This window comes from Erpetoichthys calabaricus, chromosome 3 (assembly GCF_900747795.2).
Source record: "Erpetoichthys calabaricus chromosome 3, fErpCal1.3, whole genome shotgun sequence".
In the NCBI taxonomy this organism is placed as follows: domain Eukaryota; kingdom Metazoa; phylum Chordata; class Cladistia; order Polypteriformes; family Polypteridae; genus Erpetoichthys; species Erpetoichthys calabaricus.
The window spans coordinates 9,696,968-9,717,855 of NC_041396.2; the positions used below are offsets into that span (position 1 = coordinate 9,696,968).

The window sequence follows — 20,888 nt, forward strand, 5'->3', positions numbered from 1 at the left end:
GCATAACAGTGGAAATGGAGATCAAATTTCCTAAAGATATGACCAAGGGGCAGAAGATGACACCGAGCCTAGATAGATAGATAGATAGATAGATAGATAGATAGATAGATAGATAGATAGATAGATACTTTATTAATCCCAAGGGATTAATGTGTCTTTTGTACACATCAAAAGACCTGAGTCTCCTTAGGAAGTCCAGCCTGCTCTAGATCTTTTTGTATTGTGCCACTGTCTTGTCAGGTCAGTCCAGTTTAAAACATTTAACCATTTTGCATTAACATCTATTAAAATGGATCCTTGGAAAAGTGCTAAATGGAGTTTTTACAGTACTGTGTGTAGGCAGAGTTCAGTACATGCAGCTCATATTTCTCTGCAGTGCTATTAATCAAGGATAATGATTGCATTTACAGTATCTAGGGCTTAATAGTAAATTATGGATCTTGTGGTAATCATGTGTCCCTATCCTAAGAGTCTCCTAAGGGTCCGTATTCATTAAGATGTATGCTATTCTCATCTTTGCTCTCTCCATCTCTTGTGTTTCAGCTGGATTTTGAAAAGTCCCAAATTAAGAAGCTTGAGAAAGACCAGAAGAAGCTGTCTGGGCAGCTAGAAGAGGAGCGTGCTCACCACAAGCAGCTGTCGTCCACCCTGGTCAAAGAGTGCAAAAAAGCCACAGCCAAGGCAGCTGAGGAAAGCCAGAGAACGGCTGACTTGAGTGCTAAGCTGGAGCTGGAAAAGAGCGTGGTGCAGAGACTACAGGCTGAACTTGAAGCGGAAAGGAAACGCTGTCTTCAGATGGAGGCCCAGGCTGAGAAGCAACTGTCCGAGTTCGATACGGTGTTGGAGCAGCTTCGGGCGAGACTGAAACGGGAGGAGATCCGTGCCAGGGGCTTGGAAGAAGAGGTGGAACGCTTAAAGAAATCCATTGTGTGCCCCCCAGGGGAGGTAAAACCACTTGGCCAGTATTGTTCCATGGCTGCAGCCTCCATGGAGTCCACAGCCTCCCAGACCAAAAGCTCCATCATGGAGTCTGAGAAATCCAGCAAGCTGTGCATAACCGTAACACAGCAAGCAAAGGTCAATGGCCACTGTGCCAGCCAGCCACCCAGGTTGAATGACAGCAGCACGCTGTGCAATGAAGCAGCACAACACGAGAATGGGTTTGATTTGGGCCTCCATTCACCAAGCCACCCGGCTGCCAGTGTGTCGCCGAGCAGCACCGCTTCCTCCTCACTGACTTCTTCACCGTGTTCCTCTCCGGTGTTGGCCAAGCGTCTGGTTGGGGTTTCAGCTAGCAGTCCAGGCTATCAGTCCTCCTATCAAGCTGGTATCAATCAGCGTTTCCATGCTGCACGCCACAAGTTTCAAGCACAAGCAGAGCAAGAGCAGCAGGCCAATAGTGCCCCCCACTCTCCAAGGGATCTGTCCCCGACCACAGTGGATGGCTGTGCCACTGCTTCTGTCGCCAAACAAATGGCACGCAACACAGTCACCCAAGTACTGTCTCGTTTCACCAAACCTACCTCCACCAACAGCTCGCCTTTTGGCACGGATTACAGAGCTCTGGCAGCTGTGACCTCCCCTACAGCAAGCCGAACATCTGGCCCTCTGTCACCGGGGATCAAATCGCCCACCATCCCTAGGGCGGAAAGAGGCATTCCTCCCCCTATCCCTCCCAAGAAACCAGGCCTCACACAGTCCCCAGTGTCTCCAAGCTCACCAAGCAAGTCTACCCAAATGGCCCCTGTGCTGGTCCCTGGCGGGGATCTTCCCGGTGGCTGTGGCCTTAGAGCAAGCCCAGTGGAACTGAACAAAGACCTTGACATGGTGATGCCAACAGGCAGCTGAGCACAGTGCTACTCGAGGGTCCCATGGGCCCGTTTTCAGGAAACACTATCCTAGTATTTATTCTACTTCTACTCCTGTCACTTTCTTCTAAACTCTTGTTTTATATCTCATTTCATATTGAAAATGGGCTCGATGTATATACGGAAGTAGAACTTTAGTTCCTTTTTTTTGCCTAAGGGATTTTCAGCACTCTCATTGGTGGAATTCAAGTCCTGAATTGCGGCATTCCCTTCAGGTTTTCCTGATCATTTTGAAACAAGTGCCTTCCCTCTGGAGAAATGTCTGGAAGGGAAGTTAGGGTTCAAATGGCAGAGGTCATGCCTCCAGCTAGCATTTTGGACCAATCGGTAGCCAGGGTAGCGGTGTTCGCATACGTAAGAATGATCGGGCAGTGTGACGGCAAGATAACTTCCATTGCCAACTCTACGGTTGTTTCATCAAGACATTCCAGGTCAGCTGCTGAACGTGGCCCACTTTGAGGCTCGAAGGTGCATGAGCTACAGGAGATGCGTTATCCCACTTACCGTACTGGCCATAATAACTTCCTTGGCATTAACCCCGAGCATCTCTCAGGCTTGGAATTCTGTATAAAAATGGTTAACCCCGAGTACCTGTACAGCGGTAAGCCCAAATAACGTGCAAGACAGTATTGTTCTGCTATCTTGTGGATGAAATAACATCATGCTGCAAAAAAGTACTTTTTATATGCATATTTTAACTCATCAATATTCATGAGTGGGGCGGAACCTTCAACCAAAAAAATACAATACTGCTTAAAGCCAGTTTTAGAACAAACTGAAACTGAACCATTAATTAAATCGAGCAATAGTGATGACAGTGTGAATTGTTCATCTGATATTGGCACGGATAATGAAACTGATGCATACAGCACTGTACGACCGAGCCACCATGATATGCCTGGTCACATGATCAAGTGGAAGAACACGAAACGTGCAAGCCCCCTAAACACCGTTCACAATGCAGCAACTGTCAATGTTCATGTCAGTGGAAACGTGGAAGTCACTAAGCCTACAAGAACAACGGTGTTGATCGTGCAGATCAGACTGACATTCTACCCTCTCCTGTGCAAGCAACAGGAAAGGATATAAAAGTGCACAATGAATTACGCCTCTACTGTTGCAATTACAACGTCAAGCTGTTTTTGAGGAACCTGGGACATCACGCTAAGGAGGTTAATAAGCGGTCAGTTGAGGGTGGACAGTAGCAAATGATGAATGCCCTGAGGTGATAGGATCTGGGGAGATGTTTACTGCCCTGCTTCCTCGCTATGGAGCATCCAGCACAAAACCGGGAACTGAGCAGGTCGCACAAAGTGAATACGATTATTAGCACACGTGAAGTCCGTCACCTCGTTCTGTTTTTATTTCACACTTGGTGTGCTTTTCACTTCTTGCTTTTATATGTTGTTGTTTCAGGAGGTGCCCTGCACTTGGTTGTTACCGTTGTAATAATGGAAGACAAAGGCAGCACCGTAGCAGCCCACCAGACATGGGCTGATTGCAGAGTAGGACCATAAGCCTCAGGCTTAATGTCAAAAGGATGTTTAGGTCAGGGTGGGTGTGAGTCTTCAATCATGCGGGGCGGAGGGCACAATTTGTCTGCCTTTTCTTTTTTTTAATCAAATTGATTCTGTCATTTGATGAATAGATACAGTACAAGCACTGAATATTTTTATTATTTTTATACGAGAGATTTTTTTTTTAATCGGTGATATTGGTCCAGCATAATCCAGAAAGTGTGACGTAGCATCCAGGGGTTGTAGGGTTGCCAGATGAAGTCCCACCTCCAAGAAAGTCACTTTCTGTGCTCCAAGTCTGATTCATTTTAGTATGACGGTTCTCAAGTTCAGGCTTAGTGGACCCCCGCTGCTACAGGTTTTTATTTTATCCATTGTCACAATTGGGGCATTTTATTTTTTAGCTGATCTCATTGTTATGTTTACTGTCCCTTTTTTTATTCTCTTATTCTAAAGGATGTTCTGAAAGATTTGCATTGATGCCATAGCTTTAAATGTTAAAGTGTTCTTAATTTCTAAAGAATGGACTTTGTGTGTTTTCCCCGTGTCCCCATGCTTCTCCTCCAGGTGCTCCGATTATCTCCCACAATGCAAAGGCACGCACTGTTAGGTGGTTTTGCCTTTGCTACGCTGGACTGTGTGTGTTTGTCCTGCAATGGACTGCCGTTCTTGTTTGGGGAGGCGCCGATGTTTGCTGTGTTAGGCTCCATTATCCTCACAACCCTGCACAAGACAGGGGTGTTCTTAGGCATACGCGAACTACGCATCCGCGTCGGGCCCGACTTACAATTTATTTATTTATTTATTTTTGTTGTCGTGCTGTGGGCCTGGGGCCCCTGTCCTGCCCCTGGCACTGCAGCCGTCTGTGCCAGTCCCAGGAAATTCAGTTCAGTGCATCTCTTAGTCTTATTAACAATGGTAATTTATTATCCAAATTGCAATGTTCACCTAAATCCCTAATAATATTGTCACGCCGTCGTAACCAAATGCACTACAGCAAACGTTAATTTTAGAGATTTGTTTCAGATTCATTCAGAGAGATCCCCATAAAATCATGAAATATCCCTATATTACCGGCCTTTACCAGATCCAGAAAAAAATCAATATTTTACCACTCTGCATACACACAAGCGTACATGTAGGCCTACTGGTCATCTAAGGCCTTTTCTGGACGTTTTATTAGAAGACCTTCCCCGGACACATACCCCCCCCCCCCCCCATTTCTGAACCAGCGTAGGGCCTCCAAACTGCTAAGAACGGCCCTGCTTAGGATAAGTGGATTTGGCAAATGGATGAATGGATGAAATGAGTTTTGTAGAATTTGTTCCCTTAAAGCTCTGTCACACTGCACAACTTTTTCGACAATTTTCAGTAACAGACTTCATTGACAATAAACTTAGTGAGTCGGAGGCATCTGCTGCATTTCTGTGACCACAGGTCATGTAGTTTGACGTCCCCTGCCACCCAGTCTACTTCTCGTCCCCAACTAAATCAATCACTTATGATTTTTGTCTTTAGCCGTAGGGTCAACAGGGTCTCCTCCGAGGAGACATATTGGCGCCATTTCTATTTATAATTGCGATTTGACTGTGTCATGCGTAACTCGGAAGAACAATGTGGCTTCGTTACACACCCTAGACAAAGTCTGCAAATGCCTGAGAAACAGCTCAACGACTGAGACTGTGCCAACGACATAGCATTTCTGGAGATGGACCACGAGAGATCACGACAATGGCTAGAGAAAACTTGTCGATTAGTCAATTACGTTAGTCTTTAAATAAATACAAAACAGAACAAATGATTAGAAGTCCTTATCATGGCCCTCAATTCCCATTAGAGCTCAAAGGAGAGCAAATTAATTACAGTAGAGTCTCGCTTATCCAACATTCTGTATTATCCGACATCCCACCGCAAAAAAAAAAAAAAAAAATATGCATCAATTGGCAACAAGGACTGCAAGCTGCGAGCATGAGCGTAGTCAATTTTTTGTTGCTAAGTTCATTTTTTCAGTTAAATTTTTCTCTCTCTCTTGTGCATGTGTGTGCGCCTGTGTCTGTCTCTCTCGCGTGTATGTGTGCATCTTTCACGCATGTGTCTCTTTCACGCGTGTGTGTCTCTTTCTCTCGCATGTATGTGCGCGCGAGTGTCTCTCCCTCTCTCTCTCTCTCTCTCTTGCGTGTGTGTCTGTCTCTCTTTTTCTTGAACGTGTCTCTGTCTGTGTCTCTCTCTCGCGCGCTCTCTCTCTCTTGCTGCACAGGGAGAGACTGAACACGTGCGGAAATCATCGGCACGCACAAACCAAAAAGGAAACTGGCTTGTTGGTATACCGAGTGTGTGGTCATGAACAGAGGCAAAAGTTTGGCGAACTTTTTGGTCATAACCCGATTTGTAAGTGTTCAGAGACGTTCGTGAACCAAGGTTCCACTGTATTAGGTTCATAATGTGTAAAATTATAACACAGTTTGACGTTTAATAGGCTTTTTCTTAACACCTCTCATTATCCGACGTTCTGCCGGTCCGTTTATGCTGGATAAGCGAGACTCTACTGTATTTAGAGTCAATGGTTGCGAATACAATCGCCAATATTAGCACTCGAAAGGCTTAAGGTCTGGGGAGCCTTCTGGAAGTTTAAAAAAAAAATAATAATAATCTACCAAACCAACCTACCAACTCAACTCAGGATCTGGATCTTTCATTTCTCATGCCTGAGCATTCTTCTGTATGGTAGCGAAACATGGAGCAAACAAATCAAGAGAACCTGAGATAGTTACGAAGCGAATTACTAAAGAAAATAAAGCATACGGGCCAAATCCCAAACACTGAAATCTATGGCCGTCTAAGCCTAAAACGCAGAGTCGAAAGGCATCTCGTATCGATAGGACACGAAACCCTGAAGAACCCATAAGAAAGTACGCCTTACACAAACCATCAGAGAGGCTCCGGAATGCCTGAAGTCGGTCACTGATTAACAACTTATGTGCAGTACATCGGTAATATCATCAAACTGTCACCCGCCGAAATCAAACAAGAAACGAAAGATTCAGGAATCATGAAGGAAACTTGTTCTTGCCTGCAGAATCTCCATCTATTGACAGTAGCAACGAGCAGCATGATGATGATGATGATGATAATTATGGTAGGGCCTGGCTATGTGTGCATGAGAGCTGACAGCTAATGAGTACTTATGCATGTAATATAGTGATGAGGAATAAGGAACCTTGGGCAAAACAAATGAGGGGCTCATCTGTCCAGTGGTTTGTGTTTTATGTACCACAAGAAGCGAATAAATGGGCCACGATTGTGGCTGAACTCTCCGTAGCTGTTAACACTTCTAACAGCACTGGCTCTGTCAGGCAGCACGTCATTTGCGGTGACAGGTGGGGGTGAGCACGACTGTCCCCCAATCTGACATGCCCATCGATTTTCAGTCATGTAAATTGCTGCTGTCCAGCGATGACATCAGCAACTGTTTTCGGAGAGTTTGACATACCTTACAACTCGAAGTTGCATAATGTGACATCGACTTTAGGTGAATTGACCCATAGGAGTGTATTCACTCGGTAATGGAATGCTGCCTTGTTTATTGGATTGTTCTTACTTTGTGCTAAATGGGATAGGCTTTAGCTTCAACCACAATCCTGCCTGGGATAAGCGGATTTGGAAAATGGATGGGTGGATGGAATGAATTCTGTACGGCAGCGATTCTCAACCTTTTTCATCTTGTGAACCCCTTTAAAAAAACGGAATAAATTGGCCAACCCCCTGTGTAGTCATTACGATATACTACAGGTTTATTCTTGTACGTTGGATGTTTTGTTTCAATTTGTCTACGAAGAAGTGATGGTTTTAAACTGCTGTTGGCCAGGACTTCATTACAAATTACACAAAGCGGTATGGGTTCTGACTCATCCCCAGTAAAATAAAAACCCATTCGTAAATAGTCACCGTCATATTTTTGTTTCATCTCTTTTGTCTTACTATGTTGGCCAATTTTTTGCTTGCTTTCTGTCTGAAGAGACGGTAGCTCACTACAACTTTCAGTATCGTCACCCTGTGTTGGTACCAAATCAGGGACTGAAGTAGAAAAACCACCGATCCATAATAAAATTACGGAGTAATAATTATTCACTTTCGACGTGCGCACGGTTGAGTAAAAAGTCTTTATCGTAATTTATTTACACACACCATGCACTACCAATTTATCTTAATAAAATCACTCGTGGTTCTTAAGCGCGTCGTACGATTAAATTCGACTCTACTCCCCCGTGTCTGATCGCGGCGTTTTTATATCAGCAGACGTTATTCTCGTTCTTTTGAGCGCATTCGGGGTTCTCGGTTCGCTGAATTGGAAGTTTCTGGATCATACAAGAATGTACACGCATCGGCAGCGGCGTAGCATCTCATCGCGTTACAGATTGTTACCTGTTGCGACTCGACAATTTTACGGAATCTTCCGTCGCAATGTGTAAGTGACTGAGGTAATATTCATGAATTTGACATTTAATTGATTTGTTGACCCATTTTTATTGTTGTATTATTAATAGTACTGTGAATATATTTGCCTACATTTAATATTTCGTTGTATTTTTTACATTTGGGATTTAAAATTCCGCCATTACAATATTTTTCCTCCCGGTTGTTCGCGAACCCCGTGCTTTATAAAAGGAGTTCGCGAACCACCGGTTGGGAATCACTGCTGTACGGTTTGCTCCTTTAAAGCTGTGTCACATTGCACATCTTTTTCAGTCACAGACTTCATTGATGATAAACTTAGTGAGTCGGAGGCTGCGCTTCACTGACCGTCAGTCATGTAGTGTGACATCCCCAGCCACCCAGTTTAACCAGTCTGCAACTCGCCCCCAACTAAATCAAACAGATTTGCCTGTGTGTGCCTGAGAACTGACAGCCAATGAATGCTCATCTAGTAGTACGGTGCGTAAGATTCAGCAATGAGGAATAGGGGACATGGGAGTTTTGGACCTCACAAACAGATGAGCGGCTCATCTGTCTGATATTTTGTTTTGTGAAAAAGGCTCTATGTAGGCGCCCGACCTGACACAGATTCACACGTGTAAAGTTATTTTTTCTTCACCTGTGGGTGTACGTCTTCCCCGTGTCCCACGGGCAGTACACAGTCCTCAAACACCAGCACCACGTAAAACACACAATAAGTCGCTCTCTCTTCCTCCACCACTCCTCCCTGGCAACCTCGTCCTCCTCCTCCCAATTCTGGCTCCTGAGTGGTGGTTGCTGGCCCCTGTTATTGAGCACCCGGAAGTGCTCCAGATTTGATTGCCAACATCCGGCTGCTCTTCTGGGTGTGGCGAAACTAATGCCCAGAAGGGTCCTGCAGCACCCCCTGGCGGCACCTACAGAACCCAACAGGGCTGTGGAGAACTCCATCTCCCATGGTAGCCCTGCGGGATTTTGAGGCACCGCTCCAACCCAGGGGGAGGTATTGCACTGTCCAGGGCTGCTCCCCCTGAATATATATATATGGGTATGGACCCCGGCCGCCTGCTACAGTGTTTTACATACCACAACAAAAATAAGGAGTCAAGATTGTGGTTAAACTCACCATAGCTGTTAACCCTTCGTACAGCACTGACTCCGTCAGGCAGCACGTCAGATCTGATGCTGGAAGGTCGGCACACAGTCACTAAATCTGCTATTTTTAGTCGCACAGATTCTTGTGGTCCGACGACAAGATCAACAAACTCGAGTCAGCAAGTCTGACGTACCCTAAAACTAGAAGTTGTGTAATGTGACATTAGCTTTTGGAGAATTGGCCCATGTGACTGGCTCCCTGTTTATGAGGCTCGTCTGTGTGATGTTTTGTGTTTTATAATCCAAAATAAAAATGGGGCAGAGGTTGTGGCAGAACTCACCATAGCTGTTAACACTTCATACAGTGCTGGCTCTGTTGCTGTCTTGGGAGAGGCATGAGCACAACTAGTCGACACACAGTCGTAAAAATTGGCATGCCCAGTCATTTTTTTCATCACGAACCCAGAAAACAGTGGCTTGATCAAATTAAAGAAGACCGGCGACTCGCCAACGTCGCCCCACACGATGCCCTCCATCGAAATGAAGTGGAGATCAACGTGCAGAAAAGCAGACCCTGTGCCAATGCGGAATAAACGCTAGGAGAGAAGAAAATTGCTGTGGTAAAGCAATGAGATCAGCAACCGCAGTCAGTGTGTCTGACATTCCCTAAATCGAGAAGTCTGGAAAGCCGCTGGGCAGTCAACTAATTTGACCCTCCCTATATTGTCAGGTTCTGCGGTGGGCTGGCGCCCTGCCTGGGATTTATTTCCTGCCTTTTGCCCTGTGTTGGCTGGGATTGGCTCCAGCAGACCCCCGTGACCCTGTAGTTAGGATATAGTGGGTTGGATAATGGATGGATGTTGTCAGGTTTGACATCCCCTCGAACGAGAAATCGTGCAATCAGCTTTGTGTCGAAATTCTCCAAAAAAGTTGGAAATGGCAGCTTGGGGAATGGAAATTGACTTTAGCAATGGTCCGCACGCCCTTCTTCGGTGTAAGTCGGTGTCTTATTGAGTCATGTTGCACGACCGCTGTCTATAGAGTATGTCAGACTTGATGACTGTGGTTGAAGGAAATTCACTGGGTATGTTCTGGGATTGTATGCCGACTTCCCAGCACAGCTGTGCCCACCCCTTATTCTGACCACCAATAGCGTGCTGCCTGACGGAGCCGGTGCTGTACGAAGGGTTAACAGGTAGGGCGAGTTCAGCTGCAGTCTTACTGTCACCTGCTGTGCTGGTCATTCATTAATTGTCAATATTTGAATATAATTGGACAAACAACCTACACAGAAAAAAAAGAACATTAAAAATATCCATCCCTCCATTATCCAATCTGCAATATCCTAACTACAGGGTGACGGGGGTCTGCTGGAGCCAATCCCGGCCAACACAGGGCGCAAGGCAGGAAACAAACCCCGGGCTGGGCGCCAGCCCACCGCAGGGCGCGCGCGCACACACACTAGGGACAACTTAGAATCGCCAGTTCACCTAACTTGCATGTCTTTGGACTGTGAGAGGAAACCCACACAGACATGGGGAGAACATGCAAACTCCACGCAGGGAGGACTCAGGAAGCGCACCCACCTTACTGCGAGGCAGCAGCGCCACCCACTGCGCCACCGTGCCGCACATTAAAAAATAATGATAATTTATTTACTCTATATAGCGCCTTTCCCATTTTCAAATGTTCTTCCAGAAAATTTCAAAACAGAGTTCAGCATTTAAAGTTGTGGCAAGAAAAAAAAAAAATTATTAATGTACAGTATATCTCCCACTACTGCACTTTTAGGAAATAAGAAAATAAAGGTCAGCTAATTGAACAATGAGATCAATTAAAGGTAAAAATGGCTTACCAATTATGAAACTGGTTGAGATGGAAACCTGCAGCTGGAGGGGTCTCAGGGCTGAACTTGAAAACCCCTAAGTTAATGGTTCAGTGGTGGTGATGATTCTTGCAGTTCATTGTCTTTGCCACTAGGGGGCCTACTGCATGGACCTCACAAAGACCTTCCTTACATTGTGATCCTGTTGCTGTTGGATTGCGCTTGTACACATGGCGTTTGGCACTAGGGGGGGCAAATTTTTTTTTTGTTGTTTTTTGAATATATAGTACCTTTATATTGAACATGATCCCAAAGTTCCTTTACAGGAAGAGTTCAATGGTCACTATAGAGTCTGGATTTGAGAATGACGGGCTACTCACATAAAGTTATGCACAAAGTGGGCTGGTGATTAGGGGTGTACTTTTAATTTCATGATTTTTTTTCTCTGTAACTCTTTTTATACTAAACCGAATTTGAAGATGGCATTCAACGTTCTAAGCCCTATTTCGGGTGGGATTCAGACGGACCAACTTGTTAACATAAAATACATTTTTGTCGTCTCTGTCTCAGCCCGACAGAGTGGTCTGGTGGTTACGATGTTCAGTTCCTCCCACCACATTGTTCTATAGCCCATTTTGGATGGAGGTGGGGGTGAAGTAATTATTACCAGAGAGGACCTCGGTGATTTTAGTCCTATTCCCGAATTGGTCATGTTAGTAAGCTTTTATGGACTGTGCATTCAGGTCTCGGTAAAGATTCCTGGAGCCTTTTACCATCCATAAAAATGAACCCCTTGTTAAACTATCCCACCGTGCGAATCAACGTGTCAGTAAAATTTCGGCGCTTCCTAGGAAAACGGTATTTTCCTCCCGAGATTGCAGAAAAAAAAAAAAATGGAGGTAGATGAAGAACTTGTCCACACAGTCTGTCCGACTTGACTTCGTGCCATTTTTCATGGATTCATACCGCGTTGGACAAGTGGATGAATCTCTGGACCCCTGAGTGATTCAGATGGGACTAAAATTACAGAGTCCCTCCGGTAATGATGGCTTTACCCCATCTCAATAGGTCTCTAGTGGAAAGTGGTGGGAGAAACTCAACATCTTCACCACCGAGTAGCTCTGCCTGATCAAGTCAGATGGGATTAGTTTTAGGGCAGGAGGTAAGGATAGAAATTTGCAATTTCCGTCCCATCTGAATCACTTATGTCAGTAACTTTTTAAGGACTGAACGTTCATATCTCGGTTAAGGTTATGGAGCCTTTTACAAAAAGTCTGTAAAAATAACCCTGGGTTCAACTAGTCCTGTGTTGAATGTATTGAAACTCTCAGGGGAAGGATGGTGAGTTTTCTCCCCCCTTGTAGATGGCGAACAGCCATATTGTTTTGTAGTCCAAACTGACTGTACACCCCGGTACACATACATTAACTACCGGTACTCCTAAGGCAAAATTAGGGAAATTCTTATGTTGAGTACAGTGGAACCTCAGGTCACAAACATCTCGCACCACATACAAATCGGGTTACGACCAAAAAGTTTGCCAAACTTTTGCATCTGTTCACGACCACACACTCGGGTGACGAACAAGCCAGTTTCCCTTCCGGTTCGTACGCGCCTATGATTTCCGCACGAGCAAGCGAGCGTATATATATTTACATACAGCTCGTACAGTCCAGAACGGATTAATTCTATTTACATACAGTCCTATGGAGGAAATTACTTCGGGTTACAACCAGAGTTTTAGAACAAATTACGGTCATGACCCGAGGTTCCACAAGTAGCAGCCCACTTCAAGCCCTGACTTTACCCCACTTCCTGGAATAAAACTAAACACATCCGAGGAAGGCGGTGGAAGAAATGAAACATCTTAACTTCAGGGCTGCTCTGCTTGGCCGAGTCCTAAACTCTGTTCAGATGGGATTAGTTCTACGGCAGAGGGATAATAAGGAAAGTCATTTTTACTGGAGGACCTCTGTAATTTTACTCCCGTCCTAATCGCTGATGTCCGTAACTTTTGACGGACTGCACATTCAAGTCTCTGTAAAGTTTACGGAGAATTTTACCATTTTATAAATATGAATTTAAAAAAAATAACTGCAGGATGAACTCGTCTAGTGAGAATTGATGTGTTGGTAAAATTCTGGCATTTGAGCAATTTGTATTGGGCTGAAATTACACAAGTCTTCCGGTAAAAAATATCCAGTGCCCGGGGGGGGGGGGGGGGGGGGAATAAAAGAAATACCGATACTCCTCATTGTGTGTGCCGAATAATTAGGGTGGTGGGATATCCCTCCATAATATATGGTGGCCGGCTGGAGGTGGGTGTCCCCTAGAGCAGGGGTGTCAAACTCCGGTCCTGGAGGGCTGCAGTGGCTGCAGGTTTTCATTCTAACCACCTTCTTATTTAGTGACCTGTTTTTGCTGCTAATTAACTTTTTCCTTAGTTTTAATTAACTCGACTCACGCCCCTTAGTTCTTTTTATTTCCTTAATTAGCAGCCAAACAATAGTGAGACACAGAATGAGCCAACTAACCACATTATCTGAAAGGTGAGGGTCTCGATAAGGTTGATCTCTCCGGTCAATAATCATCCATCCATTATCCAATATATCCTAACTACAGGGTCACGGGGGTCTGCTGGAGCCAATCCCAGCCAACGCAGGGCGCGAGGCAGGAAACAAACCCTGGGCAGGGCACACACACACACTAGAATCGCCAATGCACTTAACCTGCATGTCTTTGGACTGTGGGTGGAAACCCACACAGACACAGAGAGAACATGCAAACTCCATGGACCCGGGAAGCAAACCCAGGTCTCATAACTGTGAGGCAGCAGTGCTACCCACTGCGCCACCGTGCCGCCCGGTCAATAATCAGAAACAGAAAATCAACAGTTTGGTTAATGTCTGCTGTGGCAGAATGAGAGCAGCAGCAAGCCATGGAATTAAGTAACGCGTTTAATTAACAGCAAGAATTGGCTTCTCATTAAGAAATTGGTTGGAGTTTGAAACCCCCGTTTAGCTGGTCAATCTATTGGCTCGTTTCACGTCTCATTTCTGTTTGGCTGCCATTTAATGAAGAAAAGAATCAATTGAAAGATCTGAATCCTTAAAATCCGGGCCATTCAAATGAAGGGAAAAGGAGTTAATTAGCAGTGAAAACTGGTCACTGATTAGGAAAAGGGTGAGAATGAAAACCTGCGGCCCACCAGTCCTGGAATTCGACACCCGTGCCCTAGAGGTGCAAACAACCATATTAATATTATGAATAAGGATAGTTAATGTCATCCAAAGTGATGGTACCCACCGGTATACGTACATTTACTATCAGCACTCCCAAGGCAAATATCGGGGAGAATGCCAGTACAGAGTACCTGTGCATACCAACCCACTTCAAACAGCAACTCTACCCCACCTCCTGTTTTGAAAGTTATCGGCATTTGAGCAATTTTCATGGGGCTGAAATTACAGAAGTCCTCTGGTCTGAAGAACTACTGGTACTCCTTATTGTGTGCACTGAATAATGGGGGTGGTGGGATATTCCTCCATAATACATGGGGATGCTGGAGGTGGGTGTCCCCTAGAGGTGCAAACAAACATATTGTTACTACGAATAAGGTTAGTTAATGTGGTCCAAAGTGATGGTACCCACCACCGGTATGCAGACATTTACCATCAGTACTCCCAAGGCGAGATCAGGGGGAATGGCGGTACAGAGTACCGGTGCGTACCGACCCACTTCAAATACTGACCTACTGTTTGAAACTAATCCTGTCCGAGTAGGGCTTAAGAGTTAACAGACATCCTTTGGTAAGAACTACTTTACCCTACCAATCCCATCTGAAGAGGCCTTTAACCATCAGGTCACTCTGCTTGGCCGAATCTTAATCCCAATTTGATGAGAATTCCTTGTACCCCACTATTTCTGCCCAGTGGACCACTGTAATTTTGGTCCTGTCTGAATTGATCAAATGGAGATCTAGTTTAGCCTGGGGTTGTTTTTTTATGGACTTTATGTAGCAGGTGAAGAGGTTCATGATCTTCATTGAGATGTGAAAAGTTACTCACATGAGAGATTCAGATGGAACTAAAATTACAGAATTTACTTTATCCGACATTCTGGTTTGAAACTAACCCAATCCAAATAGGGCTGAAAAGTTATGGTAGTTCCTCCAGTAAGAATCACTTCACCCCACCTCTTGTTACAAAACTAATCCCGTCCGAGTAGGACTGTAGATGATAGAAATTTGTTTAAAAATGAAGTTAGCTGGATTAGCAGTTGGAAAGTCCCGAGACTGAGATGAACTTTAAATATCGCTGGGGTTTGAAAATCAGTAGCACTGAGTCCATAGCAGGCCCTTGGATTTCAACGTGGACCTCATCGGTGTATATCGTCCCGCCAAAGAGTGGTGGAATGGGGGGCTTGGGCTTAGGGTGATATGGACAGTATTCGTATAAATGAAGCCTCAGGTTTTTGTGTCATTGGAGAAACTTGAGCTGAAGATCCAACAAAGTTACTGATCTTGTCACTCGGCCAGTTCTATGGACCCTAAACAGGGCTATAAGCTCTCCTTGAAGGGTGCAGGCCACATGAACTTTTCATTCCCATCGACTGGTAGGGTGTGTGGGTGAGCCACTGAATTCTCGTCCAGTTTGTGCTCATTAAGGAGCCTCTTTGATTGCACATCTTTTTCCAAAAAAAAACAAAAAGGACACTGTGTGCCAAGCAGGATAGCCGCATTACCCACCTGCCCCGAGCTTTTCAGTATGCCATGGGTACGGGTGCGGTGATGCATCTCAGATCTAGTGCTCAGTCCTGCAGATTTCTACTGTAAAGTTGATTATGTATGTGCATATATTATTATATATTTACACTTATTTTTTATTAGGAACTCTTGGTGTCTTTCCGACCAGGAAGTATTTCTTTACTGTGTAAGCATTAACACTCTTTCTTGATCCTCCCATCAGACATTTTGGGCATTGTGGTGAAAGGCCCCTCAGAGGGGATGGTCGGTCAGTCCCATGTCTGCCTTTGTTTTGCCATTTTTAACTCTTAGCACATCTGCCATGACGCGGTCGACACTAACATTTTGGGATGGGAAATGTTTGCCTTTTCATAAAAGAAACGGGAAAGTCACTTTCTGTGTACTAAGCAATAATAAATAAAGTAAAACTCAACAAGCCAGTCTCGTCTTTGTGCCTCGCAGTAAGGACATCGTGGGTTTGCGTCCTGGGTCGTCTCTGTGTGGTAGCACTTTGAGTAGTGCTATTTAAAAGTATTGAATTATTATTATTACTAGCCGACGGCCCGCCGTAGCATACGGTGGTGTAAGAATAGGAACAGAAAATGGTGAGAGAGGAATTCAGAAATCAAGAAGAAATAAATACTTCTTGAAAGACGCAGTTGTGAATAGGTGTTTTGGTGGAGACGACAGATAATGAGTCGAAAGATCTAACCCTAGAAAACAGTAACAACCCCAAAAAGATGTTGTTGTAGAATGTCTCTACGTACTTCCTTAAGCTTAATCCAAAAGACTCGTACAACAACAATATCAGGTCTGTGCTCCAGTCTTTGGGTATCCGACAGTGCATGTAGAATTTCCGGCCAAGCAGGATTACACGTGAAAGTGATAAATAGTGATAGATCTCACCAGCGCGTCCAGATGGCAGTCTTACAGCCGTGGGTAACGGACGATGCAGACTCCCAAAAATGACAGCAGCGTTTGAGATGTTCAGTCTCGGTCTTTACTGGTGTCTCAATTTCTGTCATCCACTTCCTTGAATTGCACAGTCCTTTCATTAAAGATAACAACAGGAAATGTTTTGGTTTAAACATAGATTTTAATATTTGAAAAAAAATAATACAGTCATGGAATTTATCATTACAGATTTTTGGGTTTTCTAACACACTAATACTGTTTCACCAGACAAGTCCTCTAAAGCCTCATTTCAGCTCCCAGTCGATAAAACACTTTTCCTAATAATATAAATACACTTCACTTGATTTTCCATGTTTGCCAAATTGTGACACTCTATCTATCAATGAGAAAAGCGCTATATAAATGTAATGAATTATTATTATTATTATCTATCTATCTATCTACAGTCATATGAAAAAGTTTGTGAAGCCCTCTCAGCCTGCATAATAATTGACTCTCCTTTAAACAGAAAAGATAACAGTGGTATGTCTTTCATTTCCTAGGAACATCTGAGTACTGCCGTGTTTTCTGAACAAAGATTTTTAGTGACGCAGTATTTAGTTGTATGAGATTAAATCAAATGTGAAAAACTGGCTGTGCACAAATGTGGGTCCCCTTGTCATTGTGCTGATTTGAATTCCTGTCACTGCTCAATGCTGATTACTTGGTGTGATGAGCTCATTAAGTCTTGAACTTCATAGACAGGTGTGTCCAATCATGAGATATAAAGATATTTAAGGTGGTGAATTACAAGTTGTGCTTCCTTCCCTTTGACTCTCCTCTGAAGAGTGACAGCATGGGATCCTCAAAGCAACTCTCCAAAGATCTGAGAACAAAGATTGTTCAGTCTCCTGGTTTAGGGGAAGGCAACAAAAAGCCATCTCAGAGGTTTAAACTGTCAGTTCCAACTGTAAGGAATGGAATCAGGAAATGGAAGGCCACAGGCACAGTTGCTGTTAAACCCAGCAGGTCTGGCAGGCCAAGAAAAATACAGGAGCGGCATATGAGCAGGATTGTGAGAATGGTGACAGACAACCCACAGATCACCTCCAAAGACCTGCAAGAACATCATGCTGCAGATGGTGTATCTGTACATCGTTCTACAATTCACCACATATGTATGGCAGGGTGATGAGAAAGAAGCCCTTTCTGCACTCACGTCACAAACAGAGTCGCTTGTTGTATGTCAATGCTCATTTAGACAAGCCAGATTCGTTATGGAACAAAGTGCTTTGGACTGATGAGACAAAAATTGAGCTATCTGGTCAACAAAAAGCGCTTTGCATGGCGGAAGAAGAACACCGCATTCCAAGAAAAACACCTGCTACCTACTGTCAAATTTGGTGGAGGTCCCATCATGCTGTGTGGCTAGTTCAGGGACTGGGGCCCTTGTTAAAGTTGAGGGTCAGGATGAATTCAACCCAATATCAACAAATTCTTCAGGATAATGTTCAAGCATCAGTCACAAAGTTGAAGTTACGCAGGGGCTGGATATTCCAACAAGACAATGACCCAAAACACAGTTGGAAATCAAAGGCATTCATGCAGCGGGAGAAGTACAATGTTCTGGAATGGCCTGACTTGAATATCGTCGAAAACCTATGGGAAAATTTGAAGCAGGCTGTCCATCAAATTGAACTGAACTGGAGAGATTTGGTATGAAGAATGGTCAACAATACCTCCATCCAGAATCAGACACTCATCACAGGCTATAGGAGGACAGCGTCTAGAGACCAAAAGGAGGCTCAACTAAGTATTGATGTCATATCTCTGTTGGGGTGCCCACATTTATGCACCTGTCTAATTTTGTTGTGATGCATATTGCATATTTTCTGTTAATCCAACAAACTTAATGTCACTGCTGAAATCCTACTGTCTCCATAAGGCATGTCAGATATGGTAGGTTGGCACTCTGCCCTGGATTGGTTCCTGCCTTGTGCCCTGTGTTGGCTGGGATTGGCTCCAGCAGACCCCCGTGACCCTGTGTTCGGATTCAGCGGGTTGGAAAATGGATGGATGGATGTCAGATATTAAAAGGAAGTTGCTACTTTGAAAGCTCAGCCAATGAGAAACAAAAATCCAAAGAATTAAGATGGGCTCCCAAACCTTTTCATATGACTGTAACTATTATATAGTGCCTTTCACTATCTATCAATCTATTTATTTACATAGTGCCTTTTTTATCTATGTACGTGTCTATTATACCCTGCCTTTCATATCTATTATAGTGCCTTTTCATATCTATTTATCTAAGTTACACAGTACTATGGTGTTGTAGCGTGTTAGCCATTATGAACGTCAAGCAAACTGACCCCTTTTAATGGCTAACTAAAAAGATTACAATATGCAAGCTTTTGAGGCAACTCAGGCCTCTTCTTCAGGAAAGATGTAATTAGATAGATAGATAGGAAAGGCACCTCCCAAAGACAGAGCCGCCTGCCAGTCATCACCAGGAATTGCCCTCCACCCTGTACATCTTGGGGGTCTCCTACAGTTCCTGACAGTTCATTTCAAACACACTATGGAGTTGGTGAGTTTATTTATGCTTTATTGATTTGCTGGATTTTTGAACCTTGATGTTCTGTTTTGACTGTATTTCTGAATTTCTGTACTGAGATTTGTTTGCTGTGGTGGGCTGGCGCGCTGCCCGGGGTTTGTTTCCTGCCTTGAACCCTGTGTTGGCTGTCATTGGTCTCCAGCAGACCCCCGTGTACCTTGTAGTTAGGATTCAGCGGGTTGGAAAACAGATGGATGGATTTGTTTGCACTCGATGGCCTTTTCATTTTTGGCCAATTTCTTTTGCTTCTTGTGCTCCCCATCACTTCTTTGCTATTGAAGAGCATTTTGCAAATAACCTTTTTCTTTTATAAGATTCGGTGTCTGCCTTTATTACTAGCTGGGTTTTATGGTGCCATCCCCCTCTAGTGGGTATTTTTGGAAGTGCTTTTTTTTAACTTCTTGGGATTTATGTGCTTTGGGACTCCTAATCCATCCATCCATTATCCAACCCGCTATATCCTAACTACAGGGGTCTGCTGGAGCCAATCCCAGCCAACACAGGGTGCAAGGCAGGAAACAAACCCTGGGCAGGGCACCAGCCCACCACAGGACTCCTAATACCTGACATCATATTAACAAGTGACCTCAAGTTTCTCTGATTTCAGAAAACACTAGCAAAGACAACCTGAGCTCATCAGAAGTGTTCACTCATCGGTCAAAACCTGAGAATGTTAACAAAGCCAAAGGTGTGTCAATGTTTTTAGAGCAATGTATTCAAAGAGTCATTTCTTTACATGTGTGTTAATAACCTTGTTATTCCGAGAAAGCCAGTTTCTAAAATGCCATGTAAGCCGTTATTCTGGTTCAAGGAACTGGATATTGGTCTCTGAGAAACCAGGTTAATACACCTCAATTTCTCCACAAGTAACCCAATTATTTGGCCTTAACCCTTAACCACGTTACAGTTAGGATTTCTCTTTGGTATTTGCTATGGTTTCTTTAGGATCTGCTGGGCTTTCGTTAACCAATGAGTTGAATCTTCTTCTCTTCAGTTTCACTTGTTTTCTTTTCTTTATTCATGTTTGCCTATAAGGCCATGTCTATTCTGTTCTCTAGATCAGTGGTTCTCAATCATCTTGGTGTTGTGATACAGTGCATCCAGAAAGTATTCACAGCGCCTCACTTTTTCCACATTTTGTTATCTTACAGCCTTATTCCAAAATGGATTCAATTCATTTTTTTCCTCAGAATTCTACACACAACACCCCATAATGACAACGTGAAAAAAGTTTACTTGAGGTTTTTGCAAATTTGTTAAAAACAAAAAAACTGAGAAATCCCATGTCCATAAGTATTCACAGCCTTTGCTCAATACTTTGTCGATCACCTTTGGCAGCAATTCCAGCCTCAAGTCTTGTTGAATATGATGCCACAAGCTTGGCACACCTATCCTTGGCCAGTTTGGCCCATTCCTCTTTGCAGCACCTCTCAAGCTCCATCAGGTTGGATGGGAAGTGTCGGTGCACAGCCATTTTAAGATCTCTCCAGAGATGTTCAATCGGATTCAAGTCTGGGCTCTGGCTGGGCCACTGAAGGACATTCACAGAGTTGTCCTGAAGCCACTCCTTTGATATCTTGGCTGTGTGCTTAGGGTCGTTGTCCTGCTGAAAGATGAACCGTCGCCCCAGTCTGAGGTCAAGAGTGCTCTGGAGCAGGTTTTCATCCAAGATGTCTCTGTACATTGCTGCAGTCATCTTTCCCTTTATCCTGACTAGTCTCCCAGTCCCTGCTGCTGAAAAACATCCCCACAGCATGATACTGCCACCGCCATGCTTCACTGTAGGGATGGTATTGGCCTGGTGATGAGCGGTGCCTGGTTTCCTCCAAACGTGACGCCTGGCATTTACACCAAAGAGTTCAATCTTTGTCTCATC

The 20,888-nt window shown here is 44.2% G+C and overlaps 2 protein-coding genes across 2 annotated transcripts in view; one reads left to right on the top strand and one right to left on the bottom strand.

Moving 5' to 3' along the window:
• The window catches only part of cttnbp2nlb (CTTNBP2 N-terminal like b), a 100,835-nt gene extending 84,813 nt beyond the window's left edge, over positions 1–16,022 (top strand). Inside the window, exon 5 of the mRNA XM_028796350.2 lies at positions 544–16,022. Within this exon, the coding sequence (XP_028652183.2) occupies positions 544–1,848 (1,305 nt within the window). The 3' untranslated portion in view covers positions 1,849–16,022. The remainder of the gene's footprint in view (positions 1–543) is intronic.
• LOC127527026 (uncharacterized) overlaps positions 1–20,888 on the bottom strand; it is a 140,621-nt gene that overhangs the window by 70,492 nt on the left and 49,241 nt on the right. The gene's annotated exons all lie outside the window — the stretch shown is intronic.